The following is a 20,482-nucleotide window of genomic DNA, read 5'->3' as shown; positions in this document are numbered from 1 at the left end:
GCCCCCTAACAAAGGGAAACCCCGGAGGGCAGGGGCTCGTCCACCAGACAAACATGGTTAATCCCACAGGAACGAGGGGGCAGAAGCCCCCCACCAGGATAATCACCTGGAACGTAAGGGGACTTAACGGCCCAGTGAAGAGATCCAGAGTCCTCACCCACCTCAGAAATATGAGGGCCGATATAGTCTTCCTCCAAGAGACGCATCTGAGGGAGCAGGACCAACTGCGGGTAAGAAAGGGCTGGGTGGGACAAACCTACCATTCCTGCTATGGGACAAGGGCCAGGGGGGTGGCGATACTGATCGGCAAGAGGACAATGTTTAGGGCGACAAAGACGGTTACAGACCCAGGGGGGCGATATGTCATGGTCAGCGGGGCCCTGGATGGGGCGCTGGTAGTCCTAGTCAACGTGTACGCGCCCAACTGGGACGACACGAGCTTCATCCAAAAGACCATGGCAGAAATCCCGGACATAGCGACGCATCGACTAATCATGGGGGGGGACTTCAACTGTGTACAGGACCCAAAGACGGACAGATCAAACCCCAAAACGGGGAAAACCTCAAACATGGCAAGGGAACTCGGTCACTTTATGGAGCAGATGGGAGCTGTGGACCCCTGGAGGTTCGCCCACCCGGGGGAGAAAGAATTCTCCTTCTTCTCCCCAGTACACAACGTGTTCTCCAGAATTGACTTCTTTGTGGTGGGGAAAACGGTGCTTCCAGGGATAGACAAGGTGGAATACTCCGCAATTGTGATATCAGACCACGCCCCACACTACATGGACGTGCGGCTGGAGACGGGAAGGGCCCAGCGCCCCACATGGAGGTTGGACGGTGCCTTACTAGCTGACAAGGCCTTCAGCGAAAGGATAGCGCGGGCCATAGCTGAGTACACGGAGAACAACCAAAACGGGGAGGTATCATCCTCCACGTTCTGGGAAGCGCTTAAGGCCGTAATAAGAGGGAAAATCATTGCCTTCAAAGCGCAAAGAGATAGGGAGGAAAGGGTGGCTGGGCAGAAGCTGGTCGACTCCATACTGGAGGTAGACCGTAAATACTCCGAGGCCCCGACCGTAGAGCTCCTGGCGGAGAGAAAAGAACTACAAAGGAACTTTGACCTGCTCTCCACCAGGAAAGCAGTGCACCAACTCCGCCAGGCACGCAGGACCCTGTACGAACACGGAGACAAAGCCTGTTGGCACACCAGCTGAGAAAGCAGGCAGCCACCAGAGAAATTGGGCAAATCAGGGGTACCAGAGGCATGTTGGAAACAGAACCAGAGAGGATTAACAAAACCTTCAAGGCCTTCTACCAAGAGCTGTACACCTCAGAGCCCCCAACGGGGAAGGCTGGGATGAACCGGTTCCTTGATGGACTGGTCATACCAGTCGTGGGAGAGGGAAGGAAACGGGACCTGGAAGCACCACTAGCACTGGGAGAGATCATGGACAGTATCAGCTCCATGCAGACGGGGAAGGCGCCGGGACCGGACGGATTCCCGGCGGACTTCTACAAAAAATTTGCGACAGCGCTGGCCCCGCACCTGCGGGAGATGTTCACAGACTCGCTAGCTAGGGGCACACTGCCACCCACGTTAGCACAGGCCTCAATCTCGCTGATACCTAAGAAAGACAAAGACCCAACGGAATGTGGGTCATACAGACCCATATCTCTGCTGAACGCAGACGCCAAAATACTGGCCAAAATCCTAGCCAAAAGGCTAGAAGACTGTGTACCTGAGGTGGTCACAGAGGACCAGACGGGCTTCGTCAAAGGTAGACAGCTCACCTCGAACATCAGGCGCCTGCTGAACGTGATAATGACCCCCTCTGGGGAGAGAACACAAGAGGTGATCGTCTCCCTGGACGCAGAAAAGGCCTTTGACAGAGTCGAATGGAAATACCTCATAGAGGTACTGGAGCGGTTCGGGCTTGGAACAGGGTTCACCGCGTGGGTAAAACTCCTATACAACGCCCCCATGGCGAGTGTACGGACCAACAATACCAACTCCCAATACTTCCAGCTGCACAGGGGCACCAGACAAGGATGCCACTGTCCCCACTGCTGTTTCGCACTAGCAATCGAACCGCTAGCATTGCGCTCAGGGCAGCAAAAAATTGGAGGGGGATCCGAAGGGGAGGCAGAGAGCACAGAGTCTCACTCTATGCAGACGATCTGCTCCTCTACATCTCGGACCCACAAAGCAGCATGGACGGAATCATGGCGCTCCTGAAAGAGTTTGGAGCCTTCTCGGGCTACAACTCAACATGAGCAAAAGCGAGATCTTCCCAGTACACCAGCAAGGGGGGGGGGGGGGGGGGGGGGGGGGGGGGGGGGGGGGGGGGGGGGGGGGGGGGGGGGGGGGGGGGGGGGGGGGGGGGGGGGGGGGGGGGGCAGCACTAAAGGGGCTGCCGTTCAAACAAGCCCGACATAAATTCCGCTACCTGGGGATCCAAATAGCCCATGACTGGGAAAGGGGTCCACAAATGGAACCTCACCAGCCTGGCGGAGGAAGTAAAAAAGGACCTGCAAAGATGGAACACACTCCCACTCTCCCTCGCAGGAAGAGTCCAGACGATCAAAATGAACGTATTGCCCAGGTTCCTCTTCCTGTTTAGATCCATTCCGATCTACATCCCCAAGGCCTTCTTCATAGCGCTGGACAAACTTATCATGGCGTTCGTATGGGGGGGTAAAAATGCTAGGATCCCAAAGAAGGTCCTACAGAAAACAAAATCCAGGGGGGGGCTAGCCCTCCCGAATCTACAATTCTACCACTGGGCGGCAACAGCCGAGCGAGTAAGGGGATGGATCCAGGAGCCAGAAGCCGAGTGGGTGCGTGCGGAGGAGGCCTCCTGCATGGGGACCTCCCTCCGGGCCCTCGCCACGGCAGCACTCCCATCCCCACCCAAAAAACACTCCAGCAGCCCAGTGGTGACAGCCACCCTCCAATCCTGGAACCAACTGTGGCAGCAATTTGGCCTGAACAAAATGTCGGACAAGGCTCCCATCTGCAACCACCATAGGTTCAAACCAGCACTGACTGATGCCACCTTCAAAAGGTGGAGACAGGACGGGGGGACACTGACAGTCAGGGACCTATACACGGACGACAGGATCGCAACACTGGACGAACTGACAGAGAAATTTCAGCTAGCTGGGGGGAACGAGCTACGGTACCTGCAGCTCAAAAACTTCCTACGAAAGGAGACAAGGACGTACCCACAACCGCCACGACAGACACTACTGGAAGACCTACTGGACGCAAGTATCCTAGAGAAAGGGAACTGTAGTGACATGTATGGCCGACTGGTAGATAGGGACGACACCGTACTGGACGCAACAAGAAGGAAATGGGAGGACGACCTGGGGATGGAGATAGGGTGGGGACTCTGGAGCGAAGCACTGCATAGGGTCAACTCCACCTCCACGTGCGCAAGGCTCAGCCTGACGCAACTAAAAGTGGTACCTAGAGCCCACTTAATGAGAAACCGTATGAGTAGGTTCTTCCCGGAGGTGGAGGACAGATGTGAGCGGTGCCAAAGAGGCCCGGCCAACCACGCCCACATGTTCTGGTCTTGCCCCAGACTTGTGGAGTACTGGACAGCCTTCTTCGAGGCTATGTCCAAAGTGGTGGGGGTGAGGGTGGAGCCATGCCCGATAGTGGCGGTCTTCGGGGTTTCAGACCAGCCAGATCTATTCCTGGGGAGGAGGGCGGACGCCATTGCCTTTGCCTCCCTGATCGCCCGCCGTAGAATCCTGTTTGGCTGGCGGTCAGCAGCACCGCCCAGAGCTGCAGACTGGCTGTCCGACCTCGCGGATTCTCTCCAAATGGAGAAAATCAAATTCGCCACCCGAGGGTCGGACGACGGCTTCCACAGAACGTGGGAGCCATTCATGCAATTGTTCCGGGACCTGTTTGTGGCCAACGTACAAGAGGAAGAATAGTCGGGGGAAGGTAGCCGGCGGGGAGGGGGGGGGGGGGGGGGGGGGGGGCTACGGGCTCGTTACGGGGGTTTGATGGCTAGCTAAGGCCCAAAACCAAACTAAATAAACGCCAATAAACATGTTGGGGAATGTAAAATAAGTATGCCGACAAAGAGGGGGAGGCCACATTACTACGAAGATGCTCACCTGTAATATATATGTTAATTTTTGCGTGTTTTTTTCTCTCTCTAACAATTTGTAATTTGTTCAATATAAAACATGAAAACTGAATAAAAAACATTTATAAAAAAAAAAGAGTTGCGAATGGCACCGAACACACTGTAATCATCAGAGAACATCCCCGCTACTGATTTAATGAGAGAGGAAAGGTAATTGAAGCAACTCCACAAAGCCCTCCACGGTTTATTTGTTTTAAAAATAATTTTTATTCAAATTTTCCAACAACAAATTTTATCCCAACAAAGACAACAGAAAGAAAAAAAACCCAGAAACCCCCCCCCCCAATACAAAGCAATAAATTAACAAGAAAGAATAATAAACATAGAACCGTAAGAACACCTCCCCCATAGCCGAGCCAAAGTCTCTCTCTCTCTCTCTCTCTCTCTCTCTCTCTCTCTCTCTCTCTCTCTTCCCCCCTCCCCCCAAACCGGGTTACTGCTGCGATTGACCACCCTCCAACACTCCGCCAGGAAATCAAGAAATGGCTGCCACCGCCGAAAGAACCCTTGCACCGACCCCTCAGGGCAAACTTGACCCTCTCCAGTTTAATGAACCCAGCCATGTCACTAATCCAGGATTCCGTGCTCCGGGGCCTCGTGTCCCTCCACTGTAAAAGGATCCTGCGCTGGGCTACTAGGGACGCAAAGGCCAGGATACCGGCCTCCCTCGCCTCCTGTACTCCCGGCTCCGATGCCACCCCAAAAATAGCGAGCCCCCGGCCCGGTTCCACCCTGGAACCAACCACCCTGGACCCTGCCACCCCTTCCTGAAACCCTCCATCGCCGGACAAGCCCAAAACATATGGGTGTGATTCGCTGGACTTCCTGAACACCTCCCACACCTGTCCTCACCCCCAAAGAACCGGCTCAGCCTGGTCCTAGTCATATGCGCCCTGTGCAGCACCTTTAGCTGAATTAAACTAAGCCGTGCGCAAGAAGAGGACAAATTCCCCCTCCCCCAGGGTGTCCACCCACGTCCCCTCGTCAATCGCCTCTCCCAGCTCCTCCTCCCACTTTGCTTTCAGCTCCTCCACCGAGGACTCTTTCCCCCTCCTGCATCACCTGATAAATTGCAGAGATCCTGCCGTGACCGACCCACGTCCCCCAGAGCACCCTATCCTGAACCCCCCCTTGGCGGCAATAGCGGAAACTCCGCCACCTGCCGCCTAACAAACTCCCTAATCTGCATATACCTGAAGCTGTTCTCTGGGGGGAGACCCCACTTCCCTTCCAACTCCTCTTGGGTCGAAAACTTCCTGTCGAGGAAGAGGTCCCCCATCCACCTGATACCTGCCCTATGCCAGCTCAAAAAGCCTCCATCTATCCTCCCTGGTACAAACCGGTGTTTCCCCCTTATTGGGGACCAAACTGAGACCTTCACCTCCCCCCTATGACGTCTCCACTGACCCCAGATTTTGTGGGTAGCTACCACTACTGGACTCGTAAAGTACCTTGCCAGGGGGAGTGGCAGCGGGGCCGTCACCAGCGCCCCCAAACTTGTGACCACACAGGATGCTGCCTCCATCCTCTTCCATGCAGCTCCATCACCCACCTACGAATCATTGCCACATTTGCGGCCCAGTAGTACCCACACAGGTTGGGCAACGCCAACCCACCCACCTCCCTGCCTCGCTCCAAGAATACCCTGCTCACTCTCGGGGTCGCCCACACGAACCCCAAGATGCTCCTATTACCCCTCCTAAAGAAAGCCTTCGGAATCATGATGGGTAAACACTGGAAAAGAAACAAAAACTCGGGAGCACCGTCATCTTAACCGACTGGACCCTGCCCGCTCGGGAGAGTGGCAACACATCCCACCTCCTAAACTCCTCCTCCATCTGCTCCACCAACCTTGTAAAGTTTAACCTATTCTCCTGGCTATCTGTACTCCCAAGTACCTGAAGCTCCTTTCTGCCCTCTTCAATGGAAGCTCCCCTATCTCTCTCTCCTGGTCCCCCATGTGCACCACAAACAATTCACTCTTCCCCACGTTGAGCTTATAGCCAGAGAAGTCACCAAACTCCCCCAGGATCCTCATCACCTCTGGCATCCCCCCCGCCGGATCAGCAATGTACAGCAGTAAATCGTCCGCGTACAGTGACAACCGGTGCTCCCCCCACAATCCCCCTCCAGTTCCTCGATTCCCTCAGTGCCATGGCCAGGGGTTCAATTGCTAACGCGAAGAGCAGGGGAGACAAGGGGCACCTCTGCCTCGTCCCCCGGGACAGCCGAAAGTCCTCCGACCGACCTCCCATTCGTCACCACGCTCGCCACCGGAGCACTGTACAGTAGCCTCACCCAACTAATGAACCCCTCACCAAACCCAAATCTCCTCAACACCTCCCACAGGTAACTCCACTCCACCCTATCAAAAGCTTTCTACGCATCCATCGATGCCACTATTTCCGCCTCCCTGCCCATCATTATAACATTAAGAAGCCGCCGCACGTTGACATTCAGCTGCCTTCCTTCACAAACCCCGTTTGGTCCTCGTGGATGACCTGTGGAACTACACCCTCCACCCTCCTGGACAGTATCTTGGCCAACAGCTTCGTGTCCACGTTGAGGAGCGAGATCGGCCTGTAAGACCCACACTGGAGGGGATCCTTATCCCACTTCAAAATCAGAGAAATTAGTGCTCTGGACATCGTCGGAGGAAAAGCCCCCCGCCCCCTCGCCTCATTCAGGGTCCTCACTAACAACGGGCCGAGCAGGTCTGAGAACTTCTTATAGAACTCCACCGGGAACCCGTCAGGCCCCGGTGCCTTCCCTGACTGCATGCTCCTCAACGCCTCGATCAGCTCCTCCAACTCAATTGGGGCCCTCAGACCCTCCACCCGCTCCTCCCCTACTCTCGGGAACTCCAACTTATCCAGAAAGCGGTCCATCCCGCCCTCCTCCCCCGGGGGCACCGACCGGTACAGCTCCTCATAAAAGGACCTGAACACCCCATTGATGTCCCTTGCACTCCGCACCAGATTCCCTCCTACATCTCTAACTCCCCCTTTCTCCCTCGCTGCCTCCCACTTTCGGAGCTGGTGGGCCAGCATCCGACTTGCCTTCTCCCCGTACTCGTATACAGCCCCCTGCGCGCTCCTCCACTGCGCCCTCCTCCACTGCGCCTCCGCCTTCCGGGTGGTCAATATGTCAAACTCCGCTTGGAGACTGCAACGCTTCCTCAAAAGCCCCACTTCCGGGACATCCGCATACCTCCTGTCCACCCTTACCATTTCTTCCACCAACCTCTCCCTCTCAACCTTCTCCCCCCTCTCCCTGTGTGCCCTAATAGAAATCAGCTCCCCTCTTACCACCGCCTTCAACGCCTCCCAGACCACCCCTACTCGCACCTGCCCTTTGTCATTAGCTTCCAAATACCCCTCTATGCACCTACGGACCCGCCCGCATACTTCCTCCTCCGACAGAAGCCCCACATCTAACCTCCACAGCGGGCGTTGATCCTTCCCCTCCCCCATCTCCACCGAATGCGGAGCGTGGTCTGAAATGACTATTGCCGAGTACTCCACCCCTACCACCCTCGGGATTAGCGCCCTGCTAAGGACAAAGAAATCGATCCGGGAATAAGCCTTGTGGATTGGGAGAAAAACGAGAACTCCCTACCTCCCGGCCTCAGACACCTCCAAGGGTCTACCCCTCCCATCTGGTCCATGAACCCCCTCAGCACTGTGGCCGCCGCTGCTCTCCTGCCCGTTCTGGACCTCGAACGATCCAGAGCCGGGTCCAGCACAGTATTAAAATCTCCTCCCAATATCAAGCCCCCCGTCTCCAGGCCTGGAATCCGGCTCAGCATACGCCGCATGTTGGGGGCGTACACATTAACCAGTAACACCCGCTCCCCTTGAAGCTACCACTCACCATTACGCATCTGCCACAGCTATCTGCCATCACACTCAATGTCACAAACGACAAGCTCTTTCCAACCAGAATCGCCACCCCCCAGTTCCTCGCGTCAAGCCCCAAATGGAACACTTGACCAACCCATCCTTTACTCAGCCTCACCTGATCCGCCACCTTAAGGTGCGTCTCCTGGAGCATAGCCACATCCGCCCCCAGCCCCTTCAAGTGCGCCAGCACCCGGGCCCACTTCACCGACCATTCAGCCTCCTCACATTCCATGCGACCAGCCGAATCGTGGGGGTCTTCCCCCTCCCTCTGCGCCGGTCAGCCATAGCTCTCCCTCGGCTCACCACGTGCCCGCAGAACCCCCCAGGCCCGTTCCCCATGGTGGCAGACCCCCTTCACAATCCCCCCATCACCAGCAGCACCCCTTCAGCCCTACCAGCAGCAACCCGGTACCTCCCCCCTATTTCCGCCCCCGCCCCCAAAACCGGCGCCCCCCCCCCTCCTCTCTAGTTAGGGCCCCCTCTAGCTGCGTAAACCCTCCCATCGTACTTCCGTAAGTCAGCCGACTCTTGCTGACCCCGGCTGCTCCCGCCACCCCAACGCCCCCCCGGTGCAACACAACGCCACTCCCCCGTCCTGTGCCGGCCCCTCCCACTCCACCTCCAGCGCGAGAAAGAAGCCCGCGCTTCCATCTCAAACCCCCCCCCCCCCGACCCAACACGCGGGAAAAAGAAGAGCGCGTGACCCAACGGGCCCGCAAAACAGCTCCCCAACCCTCCACTAGTGAAAAACAAGAAAGAACACCAAGTTAAATAATTAAACAGCCCCAAAAAAGCGAAAAAGCCAAAAGGAACCAGCAAAAACAGCAAACAGGAAAAAAGGATCCCAGGGAGGACAATGCCTCCGGACAATGTACATCAGTCCCCAGGGTCCCCCCCAGTCCTCAGTTCGAGTCCAGCGCCTCTGCGTAGACGAAGGCCCAGGCATCCACCGGGGAGTCGAAGTAGAGTTGGCGATCTTTATAAGTGACCCAGAGGCATGCCGGCTGTAGCAGGCCGAACTTCACCCCTTTCTTGTGAAGCACCGCCTTCGTCCGATTAAAACCAGCCCTCCTCTTCACCACCTCCGCACTCCAGTCCTGATAAATCCGGATCACTGCATTCTCCCACCTGCTGCTCCTCTACTTCGCCCATCTCAGCACACACTCACGGTCAACGAAGCGGTGAAAACGGACCAGCACCGCCCTTGGCGGCCCGTTCGGCCTGGGCTTCCTCATCAGCACTCGTGGGCGCCCTCCAGCTCCAAGGGCCCTTGAAAGGACCCCGCACACATTAGCGAGTTCAGCATCACGGCCACATAGGCCCCCAAGTCCGAACCTTCCAGCACCTCCTGGAGGCCTCGGATCCGCAAGTTCTTCTGGAGGGAGTGGTTCTCCATCTCCTCCATCCTCGCTTGCCATTTCTTGTGAAGCGCCTCGTGCGACTCCACCTTCACTGCCAGGCCTAGGATTTCATCCTCGTTCTCCGAGGCTTTTTGCCGTACCTCGCGGATCTCTGCGCCCTGAGCCGTCTGAGTCGCCGTAAGCTTGTCCAGTGAGGCCTTAAGCGGTTCCAGGAGCTCAGCTTTCAGCTCTCTGCTGCTTCTGCACCCACTGCTGCCACGCTGCCGGTTCCCCGCACGCCGCCATCTTGTTTTTCCTGCCTCGCACCTTTCTCTGCTCCAAAGCCGATTTTTTGCTTGCCCCGCTCCTGGTCCAGTCCATCCACCGACAAATGATCGCAGCAAATGTGTTCCCCCACCGGGAAAAGTCCAGCCAGCGCAGCTACGGGCCCTTGAAAGAGCCCAAAAGACCGAAAAAAGCGGGAGCCACCAAACGTGCAGCTTTGCTCCGCATCACCGCAACCGGAACGCCCCTCCACGGTTTATTAAAGAAAACGTAAACATTATGGTCTTTGAGCCAGGGTTCCATTCTGGGATCTTCCCATCCAATTGTAGCATCAACTGGGATCGTAACACTATCAAATTGCTCTATCATTTTGAATACCTCATTAATTAACCCCTCTATCGTATAAATTTGAGACAATAGAAACAAAGTTCATGCAACCTGTCAGATATAGTGTACCATTCACAAATCCATTCTGACTAAACTCGTACTCGGTCAACTGCTGAGTCACTCTGTCCCTGATGAGAGAGTCCCCTAATTATCCCACAACTTCTGTTAAACTGTTTGCAGCATTGAAGACATTCTTAGCAAAGTCACTCTTGCTTGGAACATGATATCCCAGAAATTCCTTTTAAAATAAATTTCTGCTTTGATGCTGCCACATTCAAAAAATGTACATCAAAGTTCTTTTTGAAGAATAAATAATCAACCAGAAAACGTATATGTTCCAAATGTGGCCTCAGTGAATTTGATGGTTCAAATTGTTTGCTCTGATCTTCTGATAATTCTCTTGAGGAAATTGGCCAGAACATCTGCTTCTGATCACAGTTCAGTGCTCACTGTCGAAGTGCCTGTGGATATTTGGTGTTTGGTGAAAATAAGATGAGACTCGGCTCCCCGCACATTACAGTCAATACCCCATGATTTGCAGTTTATGGATTATCACTGTCAAGGATCCCCAGATCAGAACAAAGAATGCAAACCGTCAGAAGGAGACGCGATAAAATCTGGATTTCTGTTGTGCCTTTCATGACTTTGGGCTATCCCAATCAATTTGCGGCCAATGTTTTAATTTGTAGTAACTGTTTTACTGTGGGAAATGCTGCAACTAAAATTGTGCACAGCAAGGTCCATAAGCAGCAATGGGATAAATAGCCAGATGATCCATTTCGAAGGCCAGGCACCAGGAGAACTCATCTGCTCTTCTTAGAATAGTGTCACAGGAACATCTCTATCCACTTAAGGGGGTGTATGGGACCTCAGCTTAATGCATAATCTGAAATATGGCACCTCTGTTACCTCAGCACTGCACTGGAGTGTCAGCCTAGGTTATGTCCTCTGTCCCTACAATGGAGATTAAGCTTATAAACCTTCTGACTGGCGATAATGCTGCTTTTGAACCAGGATGACACTGAAGCTCCTTTTACACTGGTCTCTCAAAACCCTACTGGGCCTGGAGCACTAGTAGTTGGATGCAGAAGAAAACCTCTGTATTGTCCCGTCGAACACTTGAAAGGAGAATTTTGAAAGAAAATCGCATTCTTCAGTTCTTCCATATAAATAATTCAGCAATTGAGCCAAGTACTTGCACCCCCAGATTTTAAGACCTTTCTCCAGTAATATCTAGGAACAGGAATTGCATGAACTGCAATTATGATTATGGAAACTGGATATCTATATGCTTGAAAAGTGTTTTAATAAAATCACGCATGGGATGGGGGGGTCGAGCCAGCGTTTATTGTCCACACCTAATGGTCCTTGAAAAAGTTGGTGGTGAGCTGTCGTCTTGATCAACTGCAATCCATCCATAATTAATAATCGTGCTTCAGCATTTTATGTTCTTGGGAAATTTTCAGTTGCTGTTTGGGCACTGGAATAAACATACTTTTTGGACCACACACTGTGGGAACTTCCATATCACATGCCTCCTTTGGGCAGCTAGACAAAGAACTAGTTTTATTATCTAAGTAAACCTTTTTTAAAAAAAAAATAATAATTTTAATTCAAATTTTCACATTTTCACAAAAAAGAAAACAATAACAGAAAATTCTAAGAGCAAAAAAAAAAACAGACCCCCCCCCCCCCCCCCCCCCCCTACAAAAGAGAAACAATAAATTAACGCCCGTCATTGGCAAAAAACAGATATTCAACCCAAAACAAAGAAACAGCCCCCCCTCCCCGGTTGCTGCTGCTGCTGATCTTTTGTTTTTACCGTTCTGCCAGGAGATCTAGGAATGGCTGCCATCTCCTGAAAATCCCCTGCACTGACCCGCTTAGGGCAAATTTCACCCTCTCCAATTTAATAAACCCCGCCATATCGTTGACCCAGGCCTCCACGCTTGGGGGCCTCGCATCCTTCCACTGAAGAAGAATCCTCCGCCGGGCTACTAGGGACGCAAAGGCCAGAACACCGGCCTCTTTCGCCTGCTGCACTCCCGGCTCCACTGCAACCCCAAATATTGCGAGTCCCCAACCTGGATTGACCCTGGATCCTACCAACCTCGATACCGTCCTTGCTACACCCTTCCAAAATTCCCCCAGCCCTGGGCATGCCCAGAACATGTGGACATGGTTTGCTGGGTTCCCTGAGCACCTAATACACCTGTCCTCGGTCCCAAAAAACCAGCTCATCTTTGTCCCGGTAATATGAGCCCTATGCAGTACCTTAAACTGTATGAGGCTAAGCCTCGCACACGAAGAGGAGGAGTTCACGCTTTCTAGGGCATCTGCCCACGTCCCCTCCTCAATCTCCTCACCCAGCTCCTCCTCCCATTTATCTTTCAGCTCCTCCACCGAGGCCTCGTCTACCTCCTGCATCACCTGGTACACTTCCGAGATCCTCTCCTCTCCAACCCATACCCCCAAGAGCACCCTGTCCTAGACCCCACGCGGCGGCAGCGGGGGGAACCCTGCCGCCTGACAAACGCCCTTACTTGCATGTACCTAAAGGTGTTACCCGGGGGGAGCCTGAACTTCCCTTCCAGCTCACCCAGGCTCGCAAACCTCCCGTCTATGAACAGGTCCCCCAGCCTCCTGTGCCAACTCAGGAACCCGCCATCAATTTTTCCCGGAACAAACCGGTGGTTCCCCCGTATCGGGGACCCCATCGAGGCCCCCACCTCCCCCCTGTGCCGCCTCCATTGCCCCCAAATCTTGAGGGTAGCTGCCACCACCGGGCTCGTGGTATACTTCGTCGGAGGGAGCGGCAGCGGCGCCGTTGCAAGTGCTTCCAGGCTTGTACCCACACGGGATGCCATCTCCAGCCTCTTCCATGCCGCCCCCTCCCATCATCTAAGTAAACCTAATAGTAGTATTGAGAGAAAGTAGTTTCTGGATAACGAGCAAAAATCTGCACAGAGGTTTTGAATTGAGCTTTGAAACCACAAGCTCGGATTTCAAATTAAACCAAGGCAAAGCAGATAATTGGGTTGAGATGGGAGAATAATTGTCAGAGACAGAGATTCCTCCAGTTGACAAATTGGTTAATTCCAATGTGCGAGTCAGAATGTTTCAAGCACTTATGGTGTAATGTTGATTTATTTGTGGACAATTTAAGTTGGTTTATATTTATCATTTTTTCTATCTTTTAGTATATGCTTTATTTGTTTCAAAATAACTATGACACAATGCAGTTGTTTGAACCAAAGTTCAATCTGGTTTTCACTTGTACTTTATTAATGGTTAACAGTCCTTTCAGGCAGATCATGAGGTGGTTTTTGTTCAACTGAAGAAAGGTTGGAATTAAAATTCTGGGCAGTATTCTATATGCATGTTCTGTTACTTTGAAACAAGTGGGATTAACTGAATCTAGAGTGTACAGTGACAAATGTGATACTGCTCCAGGGAAAAGCATCCATTGCTATTCTGGGATTTGATGCCCATTGTTTCTAATAATTCCAGTTTTAACAATGTATCATTCAAATTCAATGCATGGACAGTATGTAATGGAACCTACGAGGGAACAAGCGGTCCTAGATCTTGTCCTGTGTAATGAGACAGGATTGATTCATGATCTCATAGTTAGGGATCCTCTCGGAAGGAGTGATCACAATATGGTGGAATTTAAAATACAGATGGAGGGTGAGAAAGTAAAATCAAATACTAGTGTTTTGTGTTTAAACAAAGGAGATTACAAGGGGATGAGAGAAGAACTAGCTAAGGTAGACTGGGAGCTAAGACTTTATGGTGGAACAGTTGAGGAACAGTGGAGAACCTTCCAAGCGATTTTTCACAGTGCTCAGCAAAGGTTTATACCAACAAAAAGGAAGGACGGAAGAAAGAGGGAAAATCGACCGTGGATATCTAAGGAAATAAGGGAGAGTATCAAATTGAAGGAAAAAGCATATAAAGTGGCAAAGATTAGTGGGAGACTAGAGGACTGGGAAATCTTTAGGGGGCAACAGAAAGCTACTAAAAAAGCTATAAAGAAGAGTAAGATAGAGTATTTGAGTAAACTTGCTCAGAATATAAAAACAGACAGTAAAAGTTTCTACAAATATATAAAACAAAAAAGAGTGGCTAAGGTAAATATTGGTCCTTTAGAGGATGAGAAGGGAGTTTTAATAATGGGAAATGAGGGAATGGCTGAGGAACTGAACAGGTTTTTTGGGTCGGTCTTCACAGTGGAAGACACAAATAACATGCCAGCGACTGATAGAAATGAGGCTATGACAGGTGAGGACCTTGAGAGGATTGTTATCACTAAGGAGGGAGTGATGGGCAAGCTAATGGAGCTAAAGGTAGACAAGTCTCCTGGCCCTGATGGAATGCATCCCAGAGTGCTAAAAGAGATGGCTAGGGAAATTGCAGATGCACTAGTGATAATTTACCGAAATTCACTAGACTCTGGGGTGGTCCCGGTGGATTGGAAATTAGCAAACGTGACGCCACTGTTTAAAAAAGGAAGTAGGCAGAAAGCAGGAAATTATAGGCCAGTGAGCTTAACTTCGGTAGTAGGGAAGATGCTGGAATCTATCATCAAGGAAGAAATTGCGAGGCATCTGGATAGAAATTGTCCCATTGGGCAGACGCAGCATGGGTTCGTAAAAGGCAGGTCATGCATAACTAATTTAGTGGAATTTTTTGAGGACATTACCAGTGCAGTAGATAATGGGGAGCTGATGGATGTGGTATATCTGGATTTCCAGAAAGCCTTTGACAAGGTGCCACACAAAAGGTTGCTGCATAAGATAAAGATGCATGGCATTAAGGGTAAAGTAGTAGCATGGATAGAGGATTGGTTAATTAATAGAAAGCAAAGAGTTGGGATAAATGGGTGTTTCTCTGGTTGGCAATCAGTAGCTAGTGGTGTCCCTCAGGGATCTGTGTTGGGCCCACAATTGTTCACAATTTACATAGATGATTTGGAGTTGGGGACCAAGGGCAACGTGTCCAAGTTTGCAGATGACACTAAGATGAGTGGTAAAGCGAAAAGTGCAGAGGATACTGGAAGTCTGCAGAGGGATTTGGATAGGTTAAGTGAATGGGCTCGGGTCTGGCAGATGGAATACAATGTTGACAAATGTGAGGTTATCCATTTTGGTAGGAATAACAGCAAACGGGATTATTATTTAAACGATAAAATATTAAAGCATGCCTCTGTGCAGAGAGACTTGGGTGTGCTAGTGCATGAGTCACAGAAGGTTGGTTTACAGGTGCAACAGGTGATTAAGAAGGCAAATGGAATTTTGTCCTTCATTGCTAGAGGGATGGAGTTTAAGACTAGGGAGGTTATGTTGCAATTGTATAAGGTGTTAGTGAGGCCACACCTGGAGTATTGTGTTCAGTTTTGGTCTCCTTACTTGAGAAAGGACGTACTGGCACTGGAGGGTGTGCAGAGGAGATTCACTAGGTTAATCCCAGAGCTGAAGGGGTTGGATTATAAGGAGAGGTTGAGTAGACTGGGACTGTACTCATTGGAATTTAGAAGGATGAGGGGGGATCTTATAGAAACATTTAAAATTATGACGGGAATAGATAGGATAGATGCGGGCAGGTTGTTTCCACTGGCGGGTGAAAGCAGAACTAGGGGACATAGCCTCAAAATAAGGGGAAGTAGATTTAGGACTGAGTTTAGGAGGAACTTCTTCACCCAAAGGGTTGTGAATCTATGGAATTCCTTGCCCAGTGAAGCAGTTGAGGCTCCTTCATTACATGTTTTTAAGGTAAAGATAGATAGTTTTTTGAAGAATAAAAGGATTAAGGGTTATGGTGTTCGGGCCGGAAAGTGGAGCTGAGTCCACAAAAGATCAGCCATGATCTCATTGAATGGCGGAGCAGGCTCGAGGGGCCAGATGGCCTACTCCTGCTCCTAGTTCTTATGTTCTTATGTTCTTATGTCCTTATGTCCTTATGTCCTTATGTCCTTATGTTCTTATGTTCTTATGAATCTTGTTGCTGTGTACACAATCAAAGTTGGAACATTTTTAGAATTCAATTTTTAAAAAAATTTGTTTTAACCACTACTGTTTTATGCAGTTGACTATTTCTGTGTGAACTCCTTTATTTTTTTGATGCCTCTTTTCTATTCTGTAGGTTTTCTGTGCAGCATGTTGCAGTCTGAAGTGCAAGCTAAGTTATATGGACATGAAAGAGGCCCGGGTTTGTGTAACTTGCCATACTGTTCTTACAAGTTGTAAGTTATTTTTTCTTTTTCTGGCCTGTAATGTTGTTTTTCAAAGACTGAAATCTTAAAATATTCTATATATTAGCCACCAATACCCATATTCCGTGAACCAAACCTATCCAATCTCTTTTTGTAGCTACACTTTTCTAGCCCTGGCAACATTCTTGTCGACCTCCTCTGCATTCTCTCCTGAGAGCAATAATGTCCTTCCTGCAATATGACAACCAAAACTGCACACAATATTCCACTTGTGGCCTTACCAGTGTTTTATACAATTCTCACATTATATGCTTACTTTTATATTCTATACTTCTGCCAGTGAAGGAGAACATTCCATATGCTTTCTTGACAACCGTGTCTACTTGAACTGCTGCCTTTATGGAACCATGTACCTTTATGTCGAGATCTCTCACTGTATCTACCCCTCTTAGTATATTCCCATTTATTGTGTACTCCCTACAACTGTTTGACCTCCCTAAATGCATGACCTCACACTTCTGTGTTAAATTCCATCTGCCACTTTATTGTCCACTCCACCAATCCATCTAAATCATTCTGGAGATTATAGCTATCCTCTACAGTACACTGTCCGCCACTCGACCAATCTTTGTGTCATCTGCAAATTTCCCAATTATGCTCCCCACATTCATGCCCAGCTCCCCAAGTTCATGTCCAAATCGTTAATAATAATTCAAACATAAGGGTCCCAACACCGAGCCCTGTTGAACACCACTTGAAACAACTTTCCTATTGCAAGGGCAGCCATTGACCTTTGTTTCCAATTACTAAGCCACCTTTCTATCCAGTTTGCCACATTGCCCTATATCCCATGGGCCAATCTGCCCTCTTATCACCACCTTTAGTGTCTCCCAGAATGTGGAGGGTGAAACCTCCCCATTCTAGTTGTTGATAACGTAACCACCTATTGCCTGTGACAACCGTTCGCAGAATGCCTTATCAGCCAGGAACATCGTGTCCAGCTTCAATGTGGGGTGTTGTTCCCAGCCTGTCTCTAACCTCACATCCGTGTAGTGTGGAGCGTGGTTGAAGATTACTATCTTGTAGTACACTGCTCCTACTATCCCAGGACGCACTGCTTTCCCCATTCCAAAAAGTTGATCCTAGTATATACTCTGTGTGTATGAACCTCCATGGGCCCACTGCTCCCATCTATTCCATGAAAACATTCAATGAAAACATTCAATTCCTCCCACCTATGATGAGTCGGTGTGTACTTACTTATGTCAGGGATTTCCGCTATAGTTTTCTTCATGAATTCCGTCTCGTCCCAGTTAGGAGCGTACATTATTGCAAGGACCACTGGTGCCCCTTACAGGACACCACAAACCATGACGGACCATTCCCCCGTGGTCTAATTGTCCTCGTCGCTGTAAATGCTGCCCTCTTAGTGAGCAGTATGACTACCCCCTAACTTTTGTCCTGTAGCACGGACAGTATGACTGTCCCACCCAGTTCTACCAGTAGTTGGTCCTTCTCCCTCAAGTGAGTCGGAAGACTAGGTCGGCTCTTAGACCTTTCAAAGGGTGAAGACTCTGGATCTTTTCACCGGACTGTTAAGTTCCCTGATGTTTAAGGTGACTATCCTGAAGCGGGTGGGGTGGTTTCTGTCACCCTCCCTGCACTCCGGGGTTTACCTTTGTTTGGGGGTCATCCAAGATGGCCATGGTCGCCGTACTCCCCATGTAGCTGTGCCCCTGCGTTCCGGGGTTTCCCTTTGTCCAGGGGCCAACCAAGATGGACACCATGATTGTATACATCATTTGGATGCGCCTCTGCATTCGGGATTTGTTGAGGGACCTGCAAAATGGCTGTTTTCAGTGCCCTTGTTTCCGTTGTCGCCATGTGATGTAGCCAGCCTACTACCCGGCTGCCAGGTATTCTGAGACTAATCGTGAGATCGAACGCGAGACTGATCAGTGCTGCACAGTCTCCTTTTTTTTAACCAATGAGACTAGAGGTCGGGTTCACTGCTGGTGCATTGCCTTCCCTGCCCATGCTTGTGCACAGATTCATCTGCTTCTGCCGGTGCGGTGAAGTAGTACTCCCTACTTGGAAAGTTACCCAGAGTTTGGCGGGGTACAGCATCACGAACCACACATGGTTTGTAATAGGCCACCTTGGCTATGTTAAATTCTGCCTAGCGCTTTGCCAGGTCTACCCCAATGTTCTGTGACACACTAATCAAGTTTCCCTCCCATTTACAGGACCGTGTGTCTCTTGCCCAGTTCAGTATCTTTTCCCGGTCTTGTTATCGGTGCAGTTTCGCAATGATAGCCTACGACTGATCCCCGGCGTTGGGCTTTTGCCAGAGTGACCTGTGGGCTCTGTCTACTTCTGGGGGCTTGGCGAATCTTTCCCCTCTAGGTTTGCCCAGCATCTGTGCCACTTGCTCCCTGGGTTTCTGCCCTTGGTGCCCTCCGTTAGGCCCACAATGCGGCAGTTTTAGCAATGTGACAGATCCTCTTGATCCTCAACCTTCTCCCTTGCGTCGCCACCAACCTTGCCCTCTCCGTCTCCAGTGAGATGATGAACACTGTCCTCCGTTTGTATTTTTTTCTTGCAGTGCCAGTTTGTATCTTCCGTTGTCATGTTTTGTTTTCGTGCAGTGTTGACCTTTATTCTGCTATTAAGATCTGCTCTGGAACAATGCTTTGTTCCTTTTACTACTACCATTTCCACTATATTCCTTGATATTTTGGTAAATTAATCTCCCCTGACAATAACCTAGCCCTGACCGTCCTTTTATGCTCCACCCGACTCTCCACTTTTTTTCAACAGCATAAACCTATCACATTTCTGCCTCTCGAAATGTAAACCCTGTTTCTCTCTCCACAGATGCTGCCAGACCTACTGAGTTTTTCCGGCACTTTGTTTTTATCTCAGATCTCCAGCTTTTCTACTTTTATATTATGGAAAAGTTAGGATCGGAACAGGGAAGATTAACAGATGACCTAATTAAGGTTGCCAGTTGATGTGTTTTGCTGGAGTCGGGGGAATCAACCTTGGTTCAATGAAGTGTGGAGGCGAGCAAGCCAAGAGCAACACCAAGCATACCTAAAAATAGGGTGTCGGGCAGCACAGTGGCCTAGTGGTTAGCACAGCTGCCTCACGGCGCTGAGGTCCCAGGTTCGATCCTGGCTCTGGGTCACTGTCCGTGTGGAGTTTGCACATTCTCCCAGTGTCTGCGTGGGTTTCACCCCCACAACCCAAAAATGTGCAGAGTAGGTGGATTGGCCACACTAAATTGCCCCTTAATTGGAAAAAATAATTGGGTAATCTAAATTTATAAAAAATAAAAATAGGGTGTCAACCTGGTGAAGCTACAATGCAGGACTTGACTGCCAAACAACACAAGCAGCAAGTAATAGACAGAGCTAATCAATTCCACAGTGAACGCGTCCGCTCTAAGCTCTGCAGTCCTGTCACATCCAGCCATGAATGGCGGTGGACAGTTAAACAACCCACTGGATGAGGAGGCACCACAAATATCCCCATCCTCCATGATGGAAGAGCCCAGTGGATTTGTGCAAAAGGAGATCCTGAAGCCTTCACAATAATCTTCACCCAGAAGTGCTGTGTGATGATCCATCTTGGTCTTCTCTGGAGGTCCCCAGGATCACAGATGTCAGTCTTCAGCCAATGCAATTCACTCCACGTGATATCAAGAAATGGCTGAAGGCACTGGATATGCAAAGGCTATTGGTCCTGCCAATATTCCAACAATAGTACTGAAGACTTGTGCTCCAGAACTTGGCACATGCCTAGCCAAACTGTTCCAGTACAGCTACAACACTGGCATCTATCCAGCAATGTGGAAAATTGCCCATGTGTGTCCTGTCCACAAGAGACAAGACCGATCCAACCCAGCTAATTACTGCACTATCAGTCTACTCTCAATGATCAGCAAAGTGATAGAAGGAACCATCAACAGTGCTACCAAGAGGCACTTACTCAGCAATAATCAGCTCACAAACACTCGTTTAGTTTTCGCCAAGGTCACTCCGCTCCTGACATTACGGCCTTGGTTCAAACATGGACAAAAGAGATGAATGCCAGAGGTGAGATTGACTGCCCTTGACATCAAGGCAACATATGACCGAGCACGGCATCAAGGAGCCCTTGCAGAACTGGAGTTAATGGGGA

At 50.4% G+C, this 20,482-nt stretch overlaps 1 protein-coding gene across 5 annotated transcripts in view; it reads left to right on the top strand.

Annotated features, from left to right (window-relative positions):
• The window catches only part of LOC119964578 (zinc finger FYVE domain-containing protein 9-like), a 202,352-nt gene that overhangs the window by 120,960 nt on the left and 60,910 nt on the right, over nucleotides 1–20,482 (top strand). For all 5 annotated transcript variants that reach the window (XM_038794249.1, XM_038794247.1, XM_038794252.1 and 2 more), the window contains one exon: nucleotides 16,228–16,327. In XM_038794249.1, the coding sequence (XP_038650177.1) occupies nucleotides 16,228–16,327 (100 nt within the window). The remainder of the gene's footprint in view (nucleotides 1–16,227; nucleotides 16,328–20,482) is intronic.

This window comes from Scyliorhinus canicula, chromosome 4 (genome assembly GCF_902713615.1).
Source record: "Scyliorhinus canicula chromosome 4, sScyCan1.1, whole genome shotgun sequence".
In the NCBI taxonomy this organism is placed as follows: Eukaryota; Metazoa; Chordata; class Chondrichthyes; order Carcharhiniformes; family Scyliorhinidae; genus Scyliorhinus; species Scyliorhinus canicula.
The sequence above is the reverse complement of the archived record's forward strand: the minus strand, read 5'-3'. Positions and strand labels throughout refer to the sequence as shown.